The following is a 20,796-nucleotide window of genomic DNA, read 5'->3' as shown; positions in this document are numbered from 1 at the left end:
TGACGATCAGTGATTTGGTAGAGCTGGATAAAGCCTGTGTCACATACATTTATGATTTCTCTCTAGTACGACACTCTGATGCTGATTAATATCAGAACTCATAATGAAGAGTTTGCCATACTCTGTAAGGACTCTCGTGAATGAATTATATGATGCTGTGGAAGGTGTGAATTGTGATTAAAGACCTTACCATGCATGTTGCATTTGTAAGGTTGCTCTCCAGCATGGATTCTGTGATGATTTGCAAGGTTTGAATTCTGAGTAAAGACCTTGCCATATCTTTTTTTTTTTTGAGACACCAGTCTCACTCTGTCACCCAGACTGGAGTGCAGTGGCTTGATCTCTACTCACTGCAGCCTCTGCCTCCCAGTTTCAAGCGATTCTCCTGCCTCAGCCTCCTGAGTAGCTGGGATTACAGGTGCATGCCACCACGCCCAGCTAATTTTTGTATTTTTAGTAGAGATGAGTTTTTGCCATGTTTGCCAGGCTGCTTTTGATCACTCAGGTGATCCACCTACCTTGGTCTCCCAATGTGCTGGGATTACAGGCGTGAACCACTGTGCCCAGCCCCATATCCATTACAACTATAAGGTTTCTCTGAATTACAGATTACCTGATGAATATTAAGACTTGAAGGCACACTAAATGCTTTGCTACATACATTTGTAAGGTTTCTGTGCAATATAAATTCCTTGATGTTTTACAAGGTGTGAAATTTGCTTTTTTTCAGTTTTATTTTAGGTTCAAGGAGTATGTCTACATGGGTCAACTGCATGTTGCAGGAGTTTGGTGTACAGTTAATTTTGTCACCAGGTAATCAGCGTAATACCCAATAGGTAGTTATTCAATCTTCATCCTCTTCCCAACCTCCACCCGTAAACCCCAGTGTCTACTGTTCCCTTCTTTGAGTCCATGTGTAATCAATGTTTAGCTCCAACTTATAAGTCAGAACGTGGGATATTTGATTTTCTGTTCCTGCATTAATTCACTTAGGATAAGAGCCTCAGCTCCATCCATGTTGCTGTAAAGGACACAGTCTTGTTCTTTTTTATGGCTGCATAGTATTCTGTGGTGCATATGTACCACATTTTCTTTATCTGGTCTACTGTTGATGGACATTTACATTGATTCCACATCTTTGCTATTGTGAATAGTGCTGCAATGAACATACATGTGTTTGTCTTTATGGTAGAATGATCATATTCCTTTAGGTATACACCCAGTAATGGGATGCTGGGTTGAATGCCATGTGCTTTTATGTCTTTGAGAAATCGCTGCACTGCTTTCCACAATGGCTGAATTAATTTACATTCCCACCAGCAGTGTATAAGCATTTCCATTTCTCTGCAGCCTCACTAGCATCTATGTTTTGATTTTTTAATAATACCCATTCAGACAGGTCTGAGATGGTATCTCATTGTGGCTTTGATTGCATTTCCTTAATGATTAGTAATATTAACCATTTTTTTCACATGCTTATTGCCGCATATATGTCTTCTTTTGAGAAACGTCTATTCATGGGCTTTGCCCAGTTTTTAATGGGGTTGTTCTCTCATTGTTGATTTGAGTTCTTTATAGATCCCAGATTAGATCTTTGTCAGATGCAGTTTGTAAACATTTTCTCCTATTCTGTAGTCTGTTTACTCTGTTAATAGCTTCTTTTGCTGTGCAGAAGTTATTTAGTTTAATTAGGTCCCACTTGTCAATTTTTGGTTTTGTTGCAATTGCTTTGGGGTGTTCATCATTAAGTCTTTTCCAGCGCTTATGTCCAGAATGGCATTTCCTGGGTTTTCTTATAGGGATTTAAGTCTTCGGTTTTATATTTAAGTCTTTAATCCATCTTGACTTGATTTTTGTACATCATGAAGGACGGGTGTCCAGTTTCGATGTTCTGCATATGGCTAGCCAGTTATGCCAGCACCACTTATTGAATGAAGTTCTTACTTCATTGCTTGTCAGCTTTGTTGAGGATCACATGGTTGTAGGTATATGCCTTTATTTCTGGGTTCTCTTACCTATTCCATTGATCTATGTGTCTGTTTTTGTACCAGTACCATGCTGTTTTAGTTACTGTAGCCTTGTAGTATGGTTTGAAGTTGGGTAATGTGATGCCTCAAACTTTGCTCTTTTTGCTTAGGACTGCTTTTGCTATTTAGGTTGGGCTTTTCTGGTTCCAAATAAATTTTAGAATGTTTTCTTCTGATTCTGTGAAAAATGCCACTGGTAGTTTGATAGAAATAGCATTGGCTCTGTAAATTGCTTTGGGCAGTATTTTAACAATATTGATTCTTCCTATCCATGAGCATGGGATATTTTTCAATTTGTATTGTTTCTGATTTCTTTGTGCACTGCTTTGTAATTCTCATTGTGGAAATCTTTCACTTACCTGGTTGGCTGTATTCCTAGGTATTTTATACTTTTTGTGGCTGCTGTGAATGGGATTCCATTCTTGATTTCGTTCATAGCTTGGACATTACTGGTGTATAGAAATGCAACTAATTTTTGTACATAGATTTTGTATCCTGAAACTTTTTTGAAGTTGTTTATCAGATCTAGGAGCCTTTGGGCAGAGACAACAGGTTTTCTAAATATAGAATTATATCTTCTGCAAGAGAAACTGACTTCCCCTCCTCCTATTTATATGTGCCTTTTATTTCTTTATCTTGCCTGATCACTAAGCTTAGGACTTCCAGTACTATGTTGAATCAGAGTGGTGAGAGTGGTCATCCCTGTCATGTTCCAGTTCTTAAGGGGAATGCTTCCAGCTTTTGCTTATTCAGTATTATTTTGGCTGTGGGTCCATCATAGATGGTTCTTATTGAAGTATGTTCCCTCAATGTGTAATTTGTTGAGGGTTTTTAACATGAAGGGATGTTGAATTTTATTAAAAACCTTTCTGCACCTAAAGAGATGATCATGGTCATGTGGTTTTTGTTTGTAGTTCTGTGTATGTGATGAATCACATTTATTGATTTGTGTATACTGAACCAACCTTGCAGCCCAACACTAAAGCCTGCTTGATCATGTTAGCTTTTTGATGTGCAGATGGATCTGGTTTACTAGTATTTTGCTGAGGATTTTTGCACCTATATTCATCAGGAATACCAGCCTGAAGTTTTCTTTTTTCATTGTGTCTGTCAGGTTTTGGTATTAGAATGATGCTGGCCTCATAGAATCAGATAGGGAGCAGTCCCTCTGCAGCCATGTTTTTTAACAGTTTCAGTAAGACTGGTAACAGCTTTTCTTTATACATCTCGTAGAATTCAGCTATAAATCTGTCTGGTCCAGAGCTTTTTTGTTTGATAGGTTTTTAGTTACTGATTCAATTTTGGAACTCATTATTGGTCTGTTCAGGGTTGCAATTTCTTCTTGGTTCAATCTTGGGGGGATTATATCTTTCAAGGAATTTATTAATTTTTTCTAGGTTTTCTAGTTTGTGTGCATACAGGTGTTTATAGTAATCCTTGAGGGGTTTTTGTATTTCTGTGGGGTTGGTGGTAATGTCCCCTTTGTCATTTCTGATTGTGTTTTTTTAGATCTCCTTTTGCAAGGTGTGAAATTTTGTTTAAGACTTTTCCACACATTCATTACAATTGTGAAGTCTCTCCAGGATAAATTCTCTAATGAATTATTAGAAAAACTTGAGTTTGAAGACCTTGTCATATTCTTTACATTTGCAAAGTTTCTTTGCAGTATGGAATAAAAGATGGGTAGTAAGGCTTGAGTGCACACTAAATTCTTTGACACATTTGTTACATTTGTAGTTTCTATCCCATATGAATTGTCCAATGTTGTGCTAGGTATGAAATGCGACTAAAGGCCTTGCCACACTCATTACACTTGTAAGGTTTCTCTCCAGTATGAATTTTCCGATGTCGTGCAAGGTGTGCAATTCGATTGAAGACCTTGTCACATTCATTACATTTGTAAGGTCTTTCTCCAGTATGGATTCTCTGATGATTGGTTAGGGATAACTTGTGTCTGAATGCCTTGCCACATTCATTACATTTGTAAGGCTTCTCTCCAGTGTGGATTACAAGATGGGCTGAAAGGCCTGAATACTCACTAAATGCTTTACCACATTCATTACATTTGTAAGGCTTCTCTCCGGTATGAATTCTTCGATGTCGTGCAAGATTTGAAAGTTGATTAAATACTTTTCCACATTCATTACATTTGTAAGGTTTCTCTCCTGTATGAATTCTCCAATGTTGTGCTAGGTGTGAATTTTGAATAAAGACCTTTCCACATTCGTTACATTTATAAGGTTTCTCTCCAGTATGAATTTTCTGATGTCGTACAAGAAGCGCAATCCTATAGAAGGCCTTGCCACATTCACCACATTTGTAAGGCTTCTCTCCAGTATAAATTCTCCAATGATTTGCTAGAGATGACTTATGACTGAAGCCCTTACCACATTCATTACATTTGTAAGGTTTCTCTTCAGCATGAATTCTTTGATGTCGTGCAAGGTAAGAATTATTACTGAAGACTTTACCACATTCATTACATTCATATGGCTTCTCTCTGGTATGAATTCTTTGATGTCGTGCAAAGTTTGAATTGTAACTAAAAACCTTGCCACAGTCATTACATTTGTAAGGTTTCTCTCCAGTATGAATTCTCCAATGTTCTGCAAGGTGTGAATTGCGACTAAAGACCTTGCCACATTCATTACATTTGTAAGGTTTCTCTACAGTACGGATTACTTGATGTTTAGTAAGGCTGGAAGACACTCTAAAGACTTTGCTATGCTCATTACATTCATAAGGTTTTTCTCTAACGTGTACTTTCTGTTCTTGTGGGAGAAATGAAGAATCATCAAAATCATTCCCATTAAAAATGGGGGTTTTGACACTGGAAGAAATTTCTTGAAGAGAGGAAACAGAGGAACTGTGGTTGATAAAGTTTTCCACTTGATTACATCCATTTATTACCCTTTCATCTGGAAATAGCTCCACTTCGGACAGATGTAAGTGAAACGATACTCCAAGTTGTTTTTTAATTGGTTTGTCTTCTGCATTGCTTCCTAAGGCATAGCTGCTCCCTAGGAAAGCAAGAAAAGAGTAAAATTCAGACCCCATAATTCTGGCATGTTTAGAGTCTGACGAAAAAACTAGAATCCACCTCATCTGACTCAGACATTGGAAGAAATATCAGCACACTTTGTACATCACGTTGGTAGTGCTGAAAACAAAAAAGGGTAAGGTGATGCACTGGAGTGCTGGGAAATCTATAGGAGTCAGGAGGATTACAGATGAGTTTGAGAGGGATTATGAGCAGAGAGATAGAACAGGAATTGAAACCTTCTGAGAAAAAGAAGGGACAAGTCTCTTAGGGAAAATAAGACTTAAGAGAAGCAGTATACATAATAACAGTACGTGCACAAACTAGGAAAGGCACATCCCCAGAAAAGGAATGAGTGCTCCCACACCCTTTGCAACAGGCTTATTAGAAAAGATCTCCCTCTGACCAAGTCTTATACAAAACAACTGAGAGAAGCAGTTATTTTACCAAACCTAATCCAAAAATTACAAGGCCTACAAAAGGAAAGAGAAATATGGCTAAAAAATAAAGCCAAACCTAGAAAAAGACAGGCAGTTCTCTAAATTACTAGACACATATTTATTTATTTATTTATTTATTTATTTATTTATTTATTTATTAAGACAGGGCCTAACTCTGTCGTCCAGGCTGGAGTGCAGGGGCATGGTCGTGGCTCACTGCAGCAACTACTTCCCCAGCTCAAGTGATCTCTCCTGCTTCAGACTCCTGAGTAGCTGGGTCTACAGGCATGCACCACCACATTCAGCAAGTTTTGGGGTTTTTTGTTGTTTTGTTTTTTTTTTGTTTTGTTTTGTTTTGTTTTGAGACGGAGTCTCGCTCTGTCACCTAGGCTGGAGTGCAGTGGCGCGATCTCGGCTCACTGCAAGCTCCGCCTCCTGGGTTCTCGCCATTCTCCTGCCTCAGCCTCTCCGAGTAGCTGGGACTACAGGTGCCCGCCACCACGCCCGGCTAATTTTTTTTATATTTTTAGTAGAGACGGGGTTTCACCGTGGTCTCGATCTCCTGACCTTGTGATCCGCCCGCCTCGGCCTCCCAAAGTGCTGGGATTACAAGCGTGAGCCACCGCGCCCGGCCTTGTTTTGTTTTTAAGACGGAGTTTTGCTCTTGTTGCCCAGGCTGGAGTACAATGACACAATCTCGGCTCACTGCAACCTCCACCTCTAGGTTCAAGCAATTATCCTGCCTCAGCCTCCCGAGTAGCTGGAACTACAGGTGCCGGCCAACATGCTCAGCTAATTTTTGTATTTTTAATGGAGATGGGGTTCCTCCCAAAGTGCTGGGATTACAGGTGTGAGCCACCACACCCAGCCTCAGCAAGTTTTTTCTGTGTTCTTTTAGAGACAAGGGCTCATGATATTGCCTAGACTGGTCTCAAACTCCTTGGCTCAAGTGATCCTCCTGCCTTGGCCTCCCAAAGTGTTGAAATTACAGACATAAGGCACTGCACCTGGCCCTTGACAAATATTTAAAGCAACTGCCTTAAGATTCTTAATAAGCTAAAAGATATCAAAGAGAGATAGATACCTGTATGAAATCAGAAAAACAATACATGAGAAGGAGGATATTAAACAAAGTAGGAAACCTAAAACATTCTGGAGCTGAAATACAATAAATAAAGTAAAAATTCATTAGGTGCTCAACAGCAGATGGATAGAGCACCAAAAAGAATGAGCAAACTTAAAGCTCAGTTATTCAAAAGTATCAGCTCCACCAGGTACAGTGGCTCACACTTGTAATCCCAACACTTTGGGAGGCCAAGGCAGGAGGATCACTGGGTCAGGAGTTTGAGACCAGCCTGACCAACATGGTGAGAACCCATCTCTACTAAAAATACAAAAATTAAATGGGCATGGGGGCATGCACCTGTAATCCCAGCTACTCAGGAGGCTGTGGCAGGAGAATCACTTGAACCTGGAAGGCAGAGAGTGCAGTGAGCCAAGATGCAGCCATTGCACTCCAGCCTGGGCTACAGAGTGAGACTCTATCTCAGAAAAAAAAAAAAAAAAAAAAAAGTATCAGCTACAAAGACAAAAAAGAGAGAAGAAAAGCAAATAAACACTAATACATTTTTCGGATACTCTCAAGCACAACAACATACAAATTATTAGAGGTTCATAAGGAGAAGACAGAGGATCAGAAATTGCAACTGAAGAAATAATGTCCAAATAATTGTCCAAATCCCAATTTTGAAGTAAGACCTGAATATACAATTCAAGAAGCTTGACCATTCGAATTAAAATGAACCCAAGGATATTCACACAGAGATATATTATAAGCAAATTATCAAACATCAAAGACAGAGTAAGAATTTTGACAGGAGCAACAAAAAAGATATTTGCCATTTAGAGGAAAATGTATAACACTATGTGCTTTCTCCAGCGGAAACTTTGCCTGCCAGAAGGCAGTGAGATGACATATTGAAAGTGCTTAAAATCAACCAAGAATACTATATTTAGCAAAAGTCACCTGCAAAAATAAAGGAGAAATTTAGACTTTCCTCGATAAAGAAGAGCTAAGGAAGTTCATTAGTACTCTAGACCTGTCCAACAAGAAATGCTACAGGGAGTCCTTCAAAATGAAATAAAAGGATTCCAGACAGTACCAGTAACCCAAATGAGAGGATAAAATTCTCCATTAAAGTAAAATATGACCCAGGTGAGGTGGCTCACACCTGTAATCCCAGGACTCTGGGAGGCTGAAGTGGGTGGATTGCTTGAGGTCAGGAGTTAGAGACCAGACTGCCTAACATGGTGAAATCCCATCTCTACTAAAAATACAAAAATTAGCCAGGCATGGTGGTGCAGGCCTGTAATCCCAGCTACTTGGGAGGCTGAGGCAGGAGAATCACTTGAACCCGGGAGACGGAGGTTGCAGTGAGCCGAGATCTCACTGCTACACTCCAGCATGGACGACAGAGTGAGAATCCATCCCCCCATACAAAAAAAAAAAAGCAAGAATAGAGAAGCCAGAAACAAACCCTCAAATACTTGGTCGAATGATGTTCAATCGAAATGTCAAGAGCGTGTAATAAGGAAAGGACAGTCACTTCATCAAATAGTGCTGAAGAAAAGGGATGCCCACATGCAAAGGAATGAGGCTGAACCCTTACTTTACACCCTATGCAAAAATTAACTTAAAAATTTACTCATGACCTAAAATGATAAAACTCCTAGAAAAAACCGTAGGTAAAAAGCTTCATGAGATTGGATTCAACGTTTCCCCAGATATAAAACTGGTAGTATAGGAAAGAAGGTAAAAATACACACAATGCACTATGACAAAATGGACAACTATTGTGGATGGAAGAAAACAATTACCACAAAGAAAACCTACCATATGTAAGAAAATATTTGCATATCATATCTGTGATAAAAACTTAGTATGTAAAATATATATGGGCTGGATGTGGTGGCTCGTGCCTATAATCCCAGCACTTTGAGAGGCTGCTGCAGGTGGATCACCTGAGGTCAGGAGTTCAAGACCAGCCTGGCCAACATAGGGAAACCCCATCTCTATTAAAGAAACAAAAATTTAGCCAGCCATGGTGGTGAGCATCTGTAATCCCAACTACTTGGGAGGCTGACGTGGAAGAATTGCTTGAACCTGGGAGGTGCAGGTACCAGTGAGCCGAGATCATGCCACTGCATCCAGCCTGGGTGACAGAGCAAGACTCCATCTCAAAAAATAAATAAATAATTAATTAAAATAATAAAATAAAAAATATACAAATAATTCCTACAAAGCAAAACAAATAACCAGTTACGAAATGTGGAAAGAAATACACATTTTTCCAAAGGTGATATATAACCATATGAGAAAATGCAAAATATCACAAATCATTAGAGAAATGCAAATAGAAAATAGAATATTTTTCCTCACACCCATATAGAATATTACCTCACACCCATATAGAATATTTCTTGTCATGAAAGGGAAAAAAAATGAAACACCAGAAAATCACAAGTGTTATCAAAAATATGGAGAAATAAGAGAATTTTGTGCCCCTGATGGTGGAAAATTGAAATGGTGCAGTCACTATGGAAACAAGTATGACATTTTCTCAAAGAATCCAAAATCAAATGATCAGTATAGGCAACAATTCCACATCTGGGTATAAAGATTTAAAAAATAAAAGGCCAGGAACAGTGGCTCACGCCCATAATGTTACTACTTTGGGAGGCCTAGGCAGGTGGATCATCTGAGGTGAGGAGTTCGAGACCAGCCTAGCCAACATGGTGAAACCCTGTCTCTACTAATACAAAAATTAGCTGAGCATGGCGGTGCACACCTGTAATCCCAGACGCTCAGGAGGCTGAGTCAGGAGAATTGATTGAACCCAGGAGGTGGAGGGTGCAGTGAGCCAAGATTGCGCCATTGCACTCCAGCCTGGGCAACAAGAGTGAAATCTATCTCAAACAAACAAACAAACAAATGAAAAATAAAATAAAAATAAAGACAGCATCTTGAAGAGATACTTAAAAACCCACGTTCAAGGCCAGGCACAATAGCTCATGCCTATAATCCCAGCACTTTGGGAGGCTGAGGCAGGTGCATCATGAGGCAAGGAGTTCAAGACGAGATTGGCCAATATGGAGAAACCCCGTCTACTAAAAATACAAAAACTAGCTGGGCGTAGTGGTGTGCACCTGTAGTCCCAGCTGTTTGGGAGGCTGAGGCAGGAGAATCGCTTGAACCCAGGAGGCAGAGGTTGCAGTGAGTCAAGGTCATGCCACTGCACTCCAGCCTGGGCGAGAGAGTGAGACACTGTCTCAAAAAACAACGATGACAACAAAAACCCATGTTCATAGCATTTTTCAAAAATAATAAAGAGGTAGGTGCAATGCAGGTATCCACCAATGGATGAATAGTTAAACAAACTGTGGTACAGACAAATAGAAGAACAGTATTCAGTCCTAAAAGAATATACAAATTTCTTGATGTGCTACAAAATAGATGAACCTGAAAGACACTACGCTAAGTGAGATAAGCCAGTCATAAAAAGACAAATACTGTATGATTCCATTTGAGTATCCAAAATACTGAAATTCATACAAACAGAACAGAAAGGGGGAGGGGAGAGAGTGAAATTGTCAGGGGAATTAAATATTCCTGGTAATCAATTAAATCTAAATTCAAAATAAAAAAATAAGACTAGGCATCGTGGCTCACGCCGGTAATCAGAGTAGTTATGGAGGCTGAGGCAGGAGGATTGCTTGAGCCTAGGTGTTCAAAATCAACATAGGCAACATAGCAAGACCCCCGTATGTGAAAAACAAAAAGAAGCTGGGCACGGTAGCTCACGCCTGTAATTCCAGCACTTTGGGAGGCCGAGGCAGACAGATGATTTAAGGTCAGGAGTTCAAGACCAGCCTGGCCAACATAGTGAAATCCCAACATTACTGAAAATACAAACAAAAATTAGCTGGGTATGGGGCAAGTGCCCATAATCACAGATACCTGGAAGGCTGAGGCAGCAGAATCCCTTGAAACCGGGAGGTGGAGGTTGCAGTGAACTGAGATAGCACCACTGCACTCCAGCCTGGGCCACAGAGCAAAATTTCATCTCAAATAAATAAATGAAACGAAGAGAGAAAGAAAGAGAGAGAAAGAGAGAGAGAGAAAGATCTCCAGTCAAATAAACAAAAAAATTATTTATTTATTTATTTGAAACCGAGTCTCGCTCTGTCTCTCAGGCTCTGTTTCATGACAGAGTGAGACTCCATCTCAAAAACAAAACAAACGCAAAAATACAAACATAAAAAACCAAAACTAGACAAAACAAAACAAAACAAAAAGCCCAAACAACAGCATGGATTCCAACATGCCCATCTGACCTCTTACCTGTGTTCACACCTTTGATGCGCTCCCTCCCATCTGAATTTTTTGCTATTTTCACTTCACTCTGACCAGACCAGGGCTCCCTCCTTTGCTCCAACACGGAGTTAATGTTCAGGTCAGGAAGAGAGATTCCTGTTTGTAAAAAAAGAATCAAAATGTGCTGTGGCATCTCCAAAATCCAAGCCCTATGTGTAGGAAGGAGAGAGGATATCACAAATGAATCAAGAATAATATTTCACAAATTCATCCATACACTGCCTCCTTCTGAATGCTTAGGGAATATTATAACATGCAGACATCAAGCCCCTTTCCAAGAACTACTGAGTATAAAGCACAGGAGTAGAGGCTGGGCGTGGTGGCTCACGCCTGTAATCCCAGCACTTTGGGAGGCCGAGACGGGTGGATCACCTGAGGTTGGGAGTTCGAGACCAGCCTGACCAACACGGAGAAACTCCATCTCTACTAAAAATACAAAAAACCAATTAGCCGAGCATGGTGGCACATGCCTCATCCCAGCTACTCGAGCAGCTAAGGCAGGAGAATCACTTGAACCCAGGAGGTGGAGGTTGCAGTGAGACACGATCGCACCATTGCACTCCAGCCTCCAAGAGTGAAACACTCCATCTCAAAAAAAAACAAAACATAAAACAAAGCACAGGAGTAGAAAACAGGGAAGTGGGTATCTGAAAAGTTTGCCATAAGGTTTTATGCAGCTGGGTGTGGGGGCTCATGCCTGTAATCCCAGCACTTCGGGAGGCTGAGGCAGGTGGATTGCTTGAGCCCAGGAGTTTGAGACCAGCCTGGCCAACATTGTAAAAGTGAAAAATAGAAAAATTAGCCGGGTATGGTGGCAGGCACCTGTAATCCCAGTTACTAGGGAGGCTAAGGCGAATTGCTTAAGCCTGGGAGGCAGAGGCTGCAGTAAGCCACGATCACATGCCCTCCAGCCAGGGCGACAGAGCAAGACTCAATCTCAAAAACAAACAAAAAAGGTTTTATGCATACTTCCGCCCTGGTACCACCCAATGATGTATAATGAAGGGGACAGAACATCTGTAGAAAAAGGACATTTCAACTCCAGAAAACACTATGGAGCTTTTCATTTCTGAGTCAAGGTTTTTAGATTTTTTTTTTTTTAAGAGACGGAGTTTCACTCTTGTTGCCCAGGCTGGAGTGCAATGGTGCATTCTCGGCTCACTGCAACCTCCACCTCCTGGGTTCAAGAGATTCTCCTGACTCAGCCTCCCAAGTAGCTGGGATTACAGGCTCCCACCACCATGCCCGGCTAATTTTTGTATTTTTAGTAGAGACGGGGTTTCACCATGTTGGCCAGGCTGGTCTCGAACTCCTGACCTCAGGTGATCCTCCTGCCTTGGCCTCCCAAAGTGCTGGAATTAGAGGTGTGAGCCACTGGTCCCAGCCTGAGTCAATAAGGGTTTTTTTGGTTGTTTTTTTTTTTTTGGTGGGGGGACGGAGTTTCGCTCTGTTGGCAGGCTGGCAATGACGTGATCTCGGCTCACCAAAACCTCTGTGTCCCAGGTTCAAGTGATTCTCCTGCTTAATGTCAGTCAAACAATGCAGGGGCTCCCAGGAGGCACACAAGGGAAAATGCTGAAATAACCAAGGGCAGATCCCAGCTTCTGCAGGGGCATGATCCTCACCCAGGGAGACCAGGTTCCTGTAGTTCTCCAACATCACGTCCTTGTATAAAGCCCTCTGTGCAGGGTCCAGGCATTTCCACTCTGCCTGAGAGAATTCGATGGCCACATCCCTGAATGTCAAGTGTCCCTAAAATGAAAACCACATTTCACCAACAGGATATGTAAAGGGTATTTATCTTCACTCAAAATGAGAAGGGAGTTGTAAAAATTAACTCGATTGAAGAGAATGTTCTGACGAATCCACATTAAGGTATTTGTGATGTAGTTATGTGTCTGTAAATGTGTTGTTTTTGTTTTTGTTTTTGTTTTTGAGACAGAGTCTTACTCTGTTGCCCAGGCTGGAGTGCAGTGGTGCGATCTCGGCTCACTGCAACCTCCACCTCCTGGGTTCAATCAATTCTTGTGCCTCAGCCTCCCAAGTAGGTGGGACTACAGGTGCACACCATCACACCTGGCTAATTTTTGTATTGTCAGTAGAGACAGAATTTCGCCACATTGGCCAGGCTGGTCTTGAACTCTTGATCTCAAGTGGTCCACACATCTCAGCCTCCCTAAGTGCTGGGATTACAGGCATGAGCCACCACCCTGGCCTGTGAATTGTTTTTATTATACTTTTCCAAAAGAAGTTATATTTTAAAAATCAATATAGATTTCTCATTTTGTGGACATATAAGAAATACAAATAAAAAATTAACCCATGGTTATCTCTATAGAAGCATTAGATATTGTTTTTGACACTCCAAGTGATATTCAGTACCTACCTGATCTGAATACCTACCAATATCACCACCACTACAAGACAAGTGGTGTCTTCAGAGAAGAAAATGTGCACAGTGGCTTCAAAAAAAAAAAAGAATTATAGGCCAGTCATGGTGGCTCATGCCTGTAATCCCAGGACTTTGGGAGGCTGAGGCGGGCAGATGACCTGAGGTCAGGAGTTAGAGACCAGTCTGGCCAACAAGGTGAAACCCCATCTCTAATTAAAATACAAAAATTAGCTGGGCGTGGTGGTATGCACCTGTTATCCCAGCTACTCGGTAGGCTGAGGCAGAAGAATCACTTGAACCTGGAAGGCAGAGGTTGCAGTGAGCCGAGATTGCACCACTGTAGTCCATCCTGGGGGACAAGAGTGAGACCATCTCACAAAAAAAAAAAAAAAAAAAAAAGAATTATAGGCTGGGCACGGTGGCTCACGCCTGTAATCCCACCATTTTGGGAGGCCGAGGTGGGTGGATCACTTGAGGTCAGGAGTTCAAGACCATCCTGGCCAACATGGGGAAACCCCCGTCTCTACTAAAAATACAAAAATCAGCCGGGGGTACTGGTGGGTGCCTGTAATCCCAGTTACTCAGGAGGCTGAGGCAAGAGAATTGCTTGAACCCAGGAGGCAGAAGTTGCGATGAGCCAACATCACACCACTGCACTACAGCCTGGGCTACAGAGTGAGACTCTGTCTCAAAAAAAAAAAAAAAAAAAAAAAAGGAATTATAAAGCTGTGATGATAACAATAGCAATGACTGAAGCTTTTGAACACTTCCCATGTGACAGGCACTATTCTAAATGCTTTACATGTACTAACTGCTGTAACAACAAAAGCCCATGAAAGAAAGACCTGTCCCTGTCTTACTGAGAAGACAACTGTGTCACAGATACTCTAAGAAACTCGCCCCAGGTGTAAGGACTAAAAACAGCAGAGTAAGCACCAGATTCCAGGTGTCCGGGCATTAGAACCAAACCAAAAGAATCAAACAATGAACAGCTCAGCATCAAAAGTAAATTGACAATTACCTAAGAAAAAAGTTAAAACAAGTTTAGGGATAAAATCATGGACCTTCATAAAAGGTCATTATGACCGGGCGTGGTGGCTCACGCCTGTAATCCCAGCACTTTGAGAGGTCAAGGCGGGTGGATCCCAAGTTCAGGGGATCACGACCAGCCTGACCAATGTGGTGAAACCCCATCTCTACTAAAAAATACAAAAATTAGCTGGGCATGGTGGCACGCGCCTTTAATCCCACCTACTCAGGAGGCTGAGGCAGGAGAATCACTTGAACCTGGGAGGCAGAGACTACAGTGAGCCAAGATTGCACCACTGCACTCCAGCCTGGTGACAAAGAGAGACTCTGTCCAAAAAAAAAAAAAAAAATTATCATATATGAGTACACACATGTATCCCATAATATGTTACTATTCACAGCCATCAACTCATTAACATGATGGTGTAGGACAATTTCTGAGATCATGGAAAATATTTCAGATGTAATTTCAACTGTTGAAAAAATACATAAAAATGATGTTTTTAATAAAACCATAGGCTTGCTCATCTGTGTAGTCATAAACACACATCACATGTACACACCTATATATATGTACACTTAGACCCATATACACTAGCATACATATACACTTATACACATCAACTGAAATACGAGTTGTCTGTCAATAACCTATTTTTTAGATGACATTTGTCATCACTTTTTTTTTTAATTTTTAGAGACAGGGTCTCACTATGTTGTCCAGGTTGTATGGAGGTGGCTTATTCACAGTGTACTACAGCCTTGAACTCCTGGGGCTCAAATGTTTCTCCCTCCTCAGCCTCCCACGTATCTGGAGCTAAAGGTTGGTACCAGTGCACCCACCTGTCACTGTTATTTTTGCTATGTACATTTCAGCATGTTTGCAACAAAAATGTATAAATTGTACTCAATTGAGTTTATAAACATTGCTGTATATTAAGCCATTAAAAAATGATAGACCATGAAAAAACACAGAAAGTTGAACTCTAATCTCTATTAAATACCCAGATTCAAAAATATAAATGTAGGCTGGGCATGGTGGCTCCACCTGTAATCCCAGCACTTTGGGAGGCCAAGGTGGGAGGTCTGCTTGAGGACAGGGGTTTGAGAACAGCCTGGGCAACATAGAAAGATCCCATCTTTATTTATATAAAAAATATGATTATATATAATATTTTAAAAAATTGAGATGGGGTTTCAGTATGTTGCCTAGGGTGGACTCAAACTCCTGCATACAAGCGATCCTCCTGCCTCAGCTTCCCAAGAAGCTGGGATTCTACACACATGTGATCGACCCTGACTTACACAAATATAATAATTATGTCCATAAACTTTATGTATTTGGTATTTACAAAAGCCCAATGGGGCTTATCAATATATACGATTAATAAAACATTAATACATGATAGAAAATTTATTAATATGATATAATAATTCAACAAAATAAGTCAAAGAAAATATCTCAGCAGTATACATCTTACGAAATTGCTAGATAATTAAAATAAAATTTGAAAACAAAAACAACCATATCATTAAGCAAGAACGTCTCATGAAACATGATAATCAGCAGTAAACATGGCAGACATTTCCTCGACTTTAAGGCAGGGAAAAGGGGGCTGGTCTGTGCTGCAGCCAATCACCACTGCACAGGATGCTTGGGCAGGGACCAGAAAGAGACGTTAAACAAAAAAAAAGTAGTGGGGGTTGGGGGCAGGAAAAAGCTGGATTTAAAAATATATATAATTAACAAAATTATTTTAACCAAGACAAAGAATGTCATTTTAGCATATTAACTAATAATATATTAGCCTGGTACAGTGCTGGGATCAAGCCTGTAATCTCAGCATTTTGGGAGGCCGACGCAGGCGGATCACTTGAGGTCAGGAGTTCGAGACCAGCCTGGCCAACATGGTGAAACCCCATCTCTACTAAAAATACAAAAAATTAGCTGGGTGTGGTGGTGGGCGCCTGTAATCTCAGCTACTTGTGAGGCTGAGGCATGAGAATTGCTTGATCCCAGAAGACAGAAGTTGCAGTGAGCTGAGATCCTGCCACGGCACTCCAGCCTGGGTGACACAGCAAGACTCTGTCTCAAAAAGAAAGAAAAAAGAATTAAAAGAAGAAAATAAATTTTAAAAAAAGAATATATTGAAAAAAGTATCCTTCTTTAGCAACACTATTTATAAAATGACACACACAGTAAAGAAACATCTGACATCTCCCTTAGGAAATATACATGGCCCCTAACTAGAAGACATTCCAGACCTGTGTAAGAAATCTGCAACTCTACTAAAAGAGTAATGTCAGCAAGACAGAGGAATAGGAAGCCCCGGACCATTTTGAATCCATGTAGACACAACTTAAACAAGAATACGTGGGACAATTGACTTTTATGAGAAACTCAGGAGGCTGCGCCCAGAGATGCACCAGTACCAAGTCAACCTACTGGGAGCTGAGTGCGAAAATATGTGACACACACTCACCAGAACCCCTGTCCAGGCATGACATGCCATCATCCAGAGGATACCACAAACTCCAGATATCTCCTGAGAGAGGAAAACAATGGGAATGTCTATCCAACCTTCTGACTTTTCAGGGAACTGCCTAAGGGACAAGTTTCTGTCTTGTCTGAACATAAGAACTGAAGTAACAGGGCCCCAGGTCAGGAAGCCACTGAGAACAAAGGCACCAGCATAAACTAGAGCCAGCAGTAACACAGCAGACACTAGGTGATGGTGCAGACCCCAGCTTCCTATTGCCCCACACAGGCTGAAGAGCAGGTGCAGAAAGGGGCACTCCTCAGCAGAACCTGGTCACCCCCTTCAGTGAGGAGGTTAACAAGCAAAGCCCAGAGAGGACACATCCCAGACAAGGTGAGGGACCTCCAGAGTCTCCAGCTGGGCTGACCAGAGCGCATCCTCCCTGAACCAAGCCAGACACTAAAAACAGAGAGGTGACTGATTGTTAATTCAGAGAACGTTCACATGAAGGTGTAAAGGAGCAAATTTTCACAGCTTACAGAATAAAGTATCATAAAACAATCACTGAGAATTTTACTTAAAACACCACAATGCTGTATACATATAATTCTACAGGACTTGCTCTCACTCCTGACAGAGCTGACAGCAGTGGGTCCCCAGTGAGACTGAGAGAAGGTGGAAGGCTCCCTCCCATAACAACTATTTACACGTCACGTAGACATTTAGGACAGGGAATGTTTTGTATTTGATGGCCTAACCTGTACATTTGGAGTTTTCCTATAAGACAAATTTACACATAATTTGATGTTAAAAAATGATAATAATAATTGGTAGACAAGAATATGATTTCCTCCTCTCTGACAAAAAAATAAATAAATCTGCTCCAATCTCTGAGCAAAATTATCACATTTTTTGCTTAACATAGCTGGTGCAGGAGACTCCCCGAAGGAAAATCGGTCTCTGTGAGAGGCACGCGCTGAGAATGATGAGAGAACGTCCTCCCCGAACCAAGCTAGAAGTAAAAAACTGGGAAAGGCGTTTAGCTTCAACTTTAGTAAAAATCAGGCAGGAAGGCTGGGCACGGTGGCTCACACCTATAATCCCAGCACTTTGGGAAGCTGAGGCGGGTGGATCACCTGAGCTTGGGAGTTCAGGACCAGCCTAGTCAACATGTTGAAACCCCATCTCTACTAAAAATACAAAAATTAGCTGGGTGTGGTGGGGGGCACCTGACATCCCAGCTACTCGGGACACTGAAGCACAAGAATTGCTTGAACCAGGGAGATGGAAGTTGTAGTGAGCTGAGATTGCACCACTGCACTCTGGCCTGGATGACAGAGCAAGACTCGGTCTCAAAAAAAAAAAAGAAAAAAAATCAAGCAGAAAAGGTTCTCCTTCCTTCACTCCTTTCCTAGAATTAACTAGGTGCTTGTGCACAATAATACATGACTTCCACGTGCAGCTTCTGTTCTACAGAGAGGTGATGGTGCACTCGGATGTGGCCCCTGAACAATCCCCACTGCCCAACAGCTCTAACGCCATGTGGCCTGCACCCCATCTCCATCCATGCTAGGGAGTGAGCCCTTCCCAGAACCATGCCCAGTGAAGCCTCATCCCCAGTTCATGTCACTGGGTAACGGGAGATGGAATCTAAGTGAGATTAGAGGGACTGCAGTGCTGGCAACAGGCCCTAAGCTTGTCATAAACAGGCTTTAAAGAAACTGGCCATAAACAGGATTTCTGCAGCAATGAAATGTGCTCATGATGGCTATGACGCACACTGCTAGAAGTTGTTGGTTTACTGGAGCAGGGCAAGGAACACCTGGCCTGCCCAGAGTAGAAAACTGCAGATAATTAGCCAGAGCCTGTTTCTCTTATCCTTGCTAAGAATGTTTTGTTTCCTGTAAGGAATGCTTTTAGTGAATCTATAATCTATAGAAACAATGCTTATCACTGGCTTGCTGTCAATAAAATGTGGGTCAAACTCTGTTCACAGCTCTCAGCTCTGAAGGCTGTTGGCCCCCTGATCACACTTTACACTCTATTCTTGTGTCTGTGTATTTAATTCCTCTAGTGCCACTAGGTTAGGGTCCCCATGACTGAGCTGGTCTCAGCAAGTGGCGCCCAACATGGGGCTCAAACCTGGGTTGAAGGGTCGCCAGAGTGACGGCTGGAGAACACGGAACTACGCTGGAGAACACCCAAGTACTCTTAAGCAATCCCTGTGGTGAATAAGAAGGGGAGCTTGGAAGCTCGACAAGGGTCGAGCAGACGTGAGGCTTGAGTCTGCTTCAGCAGCTCCTCAGAAAAGGAAGAGTAAAGGTTAGCACTAGCTGACTCACGCAGGTTTTTAGTGTGGTAGAGAAATATTGCCCCTGGTATCCAGACTGAGGAACTATGAATGTAGAGGTCTGGGAAAAGGTAGGCAGCACACTGAAGAAAGCACATAAGGATGGCACTGAGGATAGTCCTATAACTGTCTGGTCAGTGTGGGCTCTGGTTTGTTCCACCTTGGAGCCTTTCCACACAGATGATAAGGAAGAGGAATCAGAGGAAGAAGGGGAGTATAATGAAGTACAGAAGAAGTGACAGAGAAGGTTTCCTTGCCAGCTAAAGCAACAAAGGAGGGAGAGGTTTGTCCCTACCCATCTACACCCCCTCATCACTTTGAAGAAAGAGTGGCCTCACCCTCCAGATCTTTCTTTTCCAGAGGACACTGGGCAAAAAGTAGTTGCCCTAGTGAGTGTTCGAGCTGCGCCTCGAGCAACTGCTCTCAGTTCTATTCAGGCAGGAATCCAGCAAGCTAGATGAGAGTGTGATATGGATGCTTAGCAGTTCCCTGTTAGAATACACCCACCTGATCAACAGGGGAATATGATGGCTACATTTGAGCCTTTTCCTTTTAAAATACTTAAAGAATTTAAACGAGCTATTAATCAATATGGACCAGCTTCTCCTTTTGTAATGGGACTGTTAAAGAATGTTGCTGTCTCCGATTGAATGATTCCTACTGACCACGATGCACTTACTCGATTCTTACAATTTAAAACTTGGTGGGCAAATGAAGCTTCCATCCAGGCTGCTCACAACGCCCAGGCCCAACCTCAAATTAATATAAGTGCAGACCAACTTTTGGGAGTTGGTGGCTGGGGTGGTTTAGATGTACAAGTGGTTATACGGGATGATGCCATAGAGCAACTTAGAGGAGTGTGCATTAGAGCTTGGGAAAAAATCACTTCAGGCAGGGAACAATACCCTTCAAGTGCTGTCAAGCAGGGACTGAAAGAACTGTACCCAGATTTTATAGCTAGATTACAGGAGTCTCTTAAAAAGGTGATTGCAGATTCGGCTGCTCAGGACATAGTGTTGCGGTTATTAGCTTTCAACAATGCCAATCCTGAGTGCCAAGCCACTCTGCGACCTATTAGGGGAAAAGCACATATGGTTGACTATATTAAAGCTGGTGATGGTATCAGAGGTAAACTGCATAAGACTACTCCGCTAGCCCAGGCAATGGCAGGACTGAAAGTGGGTAAAGGAAATACTCCATTTCCTGGAGCTTGTTTTAACTGGGGGAAGCATGGTCATACTGAAAAAGAATGTAGAAAAAACCAGCAAGTCAGGCTACCAGTTGGGGGAAAAAAGAAATCTGCTGAGCCTGAAATATGTCCAAAATGTAAAAAAGGAAAACATTAGGCTAATCAATGTCACTCTTAGTTTGATAAAAATGAGAACCCGATTTCAGGAAAGGCCATGAGGGGCCCGTCCCGGGCCTCGTTCCAAACCGGGGCATTTCCAGCTCAGGCCACTCCCTCACCCCCATGCAATACCTGTCCCCTGCCACAGCCGGTAGTGTTGCAGTAGATTTATGTTGCACAAAACCTGTGAGCTTTCTGCCTGGGGAACCCCTGCAAAAAGTGCCAACAGGAGTCTGTGGACCCTTGCCAGTGGGGA

The 20,796-nt window shown here is 41.9% G+C and overlaps 1 protein-coding gene across 4 annotated transcripts in view; it reads right to left on the bottom strand.

Annotated features, from left to right (window-relative positions):
* Positions 1 to 729: 729 nt before the first annotated feature.
* ZNF480 (zinc finger protein 480) overlaps positions 730 to 20,796 on the bottom strand; it is a 28,554-nt gene continuing 8,487 nt past the window's right edge. For 3 of the 4 annotated variants that reach the window (XM_030821209.1, XM_030821208.1, XM_030821207.1), the window contains 3 exons: positions 12,567 to 12,693; positions 10,909 to 11,037; positions 2,931 to 5,047 (listed from right to left, as the gene is read on the bottom strand). In XM_030821209.1, coding sequence (XP_030677069.1) covers positions 3,768 to 5,047; positions 10,909 to 11,037; positions 12,567 to 12,693 — 1,536 coding nt within the window. In that variant the 3' untranslated portion in view covers positions 2,931 to 3,767. Of the gene's footprint in view, positions 5,048 to 10,908; positions 11,038 to 12,566; positions 12,694 to 20,796 lie in introns of all 4 variants that reach the window. The other variant, XM_003269875.3, reaches the window with a different exon arrangement.

This window comes from Nomascus leucogenys, chromosome 10 (genome assembly GCF_006542625.1).
Source record: "Nomascus leucogenys isolate Asia chromosome 10, Asia_NLE_v1, whole genome shotgun sequence".
Classification (NCBI taxonomy): domain Eukaryota; kingdom Metazoa; phylum Chordata; class Mammalia; order Primates; family Hylobatidae; genus Nomascus; species Nomascus leucogenys.
The sequence above is the reverse complement of the archived record's forward strand: the minus strand, read 5'-3'. Positions and strand labels throughout refer to the sequence as shown.